The sequence below is a fragment of the Galeopterus variegatus genome, unplaced genomic scaffold, assembly GCF_000696425.1.
Source record: "Galeopterus variegatus unplaced genomic scaffold, G_variegatus-3.0.2 Scaffold2373, whole genome shotgun sequence".
Lineage (NCBI taxonomy): Eukaryota > Metazoa > Chordata > Mammalia > Dermoptera > Cynocephalidae > Galeopterus > Galeopterus variegatus.
The window spans coordinates 47,857-52,276 of NW_007728484.1; the positions used below are offsets into that span (position 1 = coordinate 47,857).

At 37.2% G+C, this 4,420-nt stretch overlaps 1 protein-coding gene across 1 annotated transcript; it reads right to left on the reverse strand.

Moving 5' to 3' along the window:
• Positions 1-3,523: 3,523 nt before the first annotated feature.
• On the reverse strand, positions 3,524-3,952 carry MRPL33 (mitochondrial ribosomal protein L33). The gene is given in 3 exon segments (XM_008581501.1): positions 3,524-3,724; positions 3,726-3,807; positions 3,915-3,952. Coding segments are annotated over 3 exon segments (321 nt in total).
• Between the last annotated feature and the right edge of the window lie 468 nt (positions 3,953-4,420).

Sequence of the window (4,420 nt, forward strand, 5' to 3'; positions counted from 1 at the left end):
CTTTCTTTTGGATTAAATAAGTATTTTTATTATTCCATTTTGTTACCTCTGTTAGTTTTTTATAACATGATTGTATGACATACTTCTCTAGATTTTTTTGTTTAATTTTTAATTTTTAAAATTTTTTTAGATTTTTTTTTGCTCCAGAGATTACAATATGCATTTTTAACTTATCACAGTCTATCTTGAGTTAATATTATACCACTTCACATATAATGTAAGAACCTTATTACAGGATTCTTCCATTTACACCGCTCCCATCCTTTGTGCTGCTCTTGTCGTATATTTACTTCTACATATGTTATCACAATTGGTTATTTAAACCTCAAAGTAATGCTGTAGGGTGATATTATTATCCCTGAATTCTAGTTGTAGCTCCATAGCTCCTAGCTGTGTAAACTTGAACTAGTAACTTAATCTCTTAGTATCTTCTTCTGTCAAATGTAGATAATGATTTTACTTACTAATAGGGTTACTATGAAACTTACCTGAATGAATCCAAGTAATGTACTTGGGAAAGTCCTGGCATTTAATAAATGCTCAACAAATGTTGGGTCTTGCCTTATAATTATCCCCATTTTACAGATAAGGAAATAGAGGTTCAGGGAGGTTAAGTTACATACCCAAGGTCACACAGCTAGTAAGTGGTAGAAGTGGAGGTTTTCAAACCAGTTCTACCTGACTCTAACTGAAGGCTTTTAACCAAAGCTGGTTTTGTTTCCTTATCTATGGAGTAAGAATGAGAATGAGAAAGTGATAATAATGGCCTTCTGTCATAGGGCTCTTGAGAGGTTTTATTGAAATAGTGCCTGAGAAAAGTAGTAAATAAACGTGTACTATGGTGGCTGTTGTATCACCAAACCAGATTGTATTGACTATAATTACTTTAGTAGCTCCTACCAGTGTTCACACCAACAGAGGAAACTCCTCTGACATAGGTCTCATAGCAAACCATCAGCTTCACAGAGAAGGGAAGACAACAGACCTATTCTCATGGTCCCTGTGGAGGTGCCAGAGGGGTGTTGACTTGTTAGTCCTGTGTTCTGAACCATGACTGATCCCGTGCCAGGACACTAGTCCTCCTGAAACGGCTAAGCTCTGACGACCTAGTGGAGTATCTGATTGCATTCTAGGCAGGGAGAGGTGTGCTAAACCACGGCCAAATTCTTTATACATCTTTATCCTGCGCCTGAAGAACAACTATGTCTCTCCTTTTCAGCTCTTTTGGCCTCAGAAGCTTCTAAACTAAGCCATCCACCAGCCTGGGAAAGGCAGAGGAAAACGACTCCTCCCTTCTCCTCTCAGCATGCTCATAATACCTGTTTTCACATTCTAGTTCACTAAGAAGACAGGCTTGCAACTGCTTCGACTTTAGGTCCTTTGCATGAGGAATATTTTTTTCTAGCAATTTGTGAGTGGCCACTCTCTATGTTTTAACAAAATTGATTAGCAGGGCAATAATGTTCTTTGTTATAGAGAAGCAGCATCCCGTTCTCCTAGAAGTTAGCTGGTAACTGGGGGTAGAGAAGAAGGGAGGGGTGGTGGTAAGTCCTCTGAGCTCAGAGATGTTTAGGAAACTGGCATATTGGTGGGATCCCAAGTTTTAGCTATGTGCTTATAATTGGCTATGAGTTTCTGGTTCTAGTTGACATCCATTATGAAATGTGTGGTCTCTTTGTATTTAAATTTTATCACATGCCTTTTTTGTGTGTGCAACTAGCAATGAAAATGCTCATTTTTGAAATACTGTAGAGTGCCTTTGGTAAGATTAGAAAAGAAAGAGAAACCTTTCAAAGATCCTCTTCCAGGGGTTCTCAGTACTGTTTTACTCCAGTTTTTCACTTTTATAATTTTTATAATTTTCACATAATCTTCATAGTAGCCACCACTACCACCATCATAATTATATAACCTTATATTTTTGTAGGATTCTGTTGTTTTTAACATTGTCTCTGCTATATTACTTTGACAAATCCAGAAGAAAAAGACCAGTCTCACATGTCTTTCACTTTCCTGGAGCAGATGGCAAAACACTCTAATCCAACATAAGACCTCAATGAAAGCTGCATGAATGAATGAGTTCACTGTATCATTTAACTCTCACAAAAGCCCTATGAGAGGGCCAGCCTGTGGCTCACTTGGGAGAGCATGGTGCTGACAACACCAAGTCAAGGGTTAAGATCCCCTTACTGGTCATCTTTTTTAAAAAAAAAAGCCCTATGAGGCTGGCAGGGCAAGTCTTATTCCCATTTTGCTAGTGAGAATATGATGCTCAGAGAGGTCTCAGGTCACGCAGTGAACTAGTGTTGGGTTCAGCACTGGAGTCTCATTCTCAGTTCAGCTTTCAGATATAGTCTCTGGGAAACATTGGCAGATACCAACACTGGCTTTTAAAGTTGTACTTTTTTAGGAAACAAATGTGCCTGAAGGAGGGCCTCCTCAGTTCTAATTTATAAAACTAGGTCTGTTTTTCCTAAGAAAAAATGTCTTTTGAAAAATTCAGGGGTTCAGATCACCATACCAGCAAGCTGCCAAAAAAGAAAGTATACATGCAAGTGTTTTTCCATATCAATTACTCCAATTTTTGCTGTTGGGGTCTTTTTAAAAATCTAGTTGGAAGTAAAGGAATAAAAAAATCACGTGTTATCAAAATAACATGAAAATCTAATGACTAGAGTGGATCAGTTAAGCTCACTTTGAAGTGGTAATTGGCTCACCTTATGTTGTATATCAAACAAGAAGGCTGCCGATAAGCTCATCCTATGGAAAGTTCTGGGGAAGAGCATGGCTATTTCAGTGGTCAGGACCTACTACACTGAATCCCCCCTGGTGAAGTGGAAATAATCAGGAGATGCTGTGTGGACAATCAATTCTTCATGACTGAATGTTACAGCACTTTCAGTTTGGGAATAAATTCATCAACTTCGACAGGAGGCTTCGTTCTGCTTTTACTACACTTGATCCCAGCCAAAAGGCCAAGAAGCGATGCAGTTCTGTTTCTAATGCTGTGGTTCAGATGAATAAATATTAAGAAGTCTGACAATACCAAATAAGTGGAGATGTGGTTCAGCAGGAATTCTTAACATTGCTGGTAGGAGGCTAAATTGGGACAATCATTTAGGAAAATAGACAATAGTAAAGCTTAGCCCACAAACTGGTTCTGAGGCATATACAAGAGAAACTGTTGTATAGGAGCACCAGGATATATATAGAAAGATGGTTTTAGCAGCTTCGTTTATAATGGAAAAGAGCTGTTTTATATATATATTATATATTTATAACATTATGTGCATTGTATATATATATGTACGTATATGACCTATATATGTTTGTGTATATATCGGTCAGATAGATAATACATACATACATACATAAATACTGGCAAGAGAATAAATAAATTGTGGTATGTTCACATAATGGAATACTGTAATACAGAAGAGTAAAAATGAATAAGCTACAGGTAAATGAAATGATATGGAAGAATCTTGTTTTTTGCTTTGTTTCAAAGTTTCAATACTTTTTATTAAGGGGTATAGAAATATCCATGAAGATAAACAAATGTGATGCAATGACATCTGTCCATATGTGAAGAACTTTCTTTCACTGCATTGTTTTTCTTCACAATGGCCTTCAGATCCCAGGAGGCAGTGATTCTGAGCCATTCCTCTTCTTTTATTACATGCTGCAGGATTTCTGAGACAGTAACCCTGCCCTCAGTCTTCTCATTTATAAATCAAATTCATTTTCAATCCATTGTTTAGAGGGAGCATGTTTTTTTCTGCTCCACAAAGAGGACTTTTTTCTTCACAACTGGATCATAATGCAGGAGAGTCAGTTTCTCCCGTAGTCAGCTTCTCTTGGTGGTGAAGGAGAAACCTGTCCCAGCTTGGCTCACCATTTTTACCAGAATGGTTTTTGACTTGCTCTTGGCAAAGACCCCGGAGAGGAACATGGTGACCGCAACCAAGCAGTCTTGGTAACCCCACATGGAAGACTCTTGAACACAATGTTGATTGAAAAAAGTAAAACCCAGAAGACCACTTAAAATACAAGATTTTTACAGAGTTCAAAAACAAACAAAACTAAACAATATGTTTTTAGCCTATCTGTCTATATCTCTTTTTCTCTCTCTATCCCCAATCATGTGTGTGTAAAACAAGGGAATAATAAGTACAAAACTTAGGGCAGTGATACTTCTAGGAAAGGGAAGGCAGGGAGATGGTCTGAGAATGGCACATAACTTATCAAAAATGCTTTTATTTTTAGACCAGGAGATCAATTCATGGGTGTTTATTTTATTAAAGTATTCCATATATGTTTTTGTATGTTTCAAATAAATACTAAAATGATAAACAATGACAGATGAAAGGGAAGAAGGATAAAAGACCATCTAACAAAGCAAGTGAAATTTCAAAAAAGA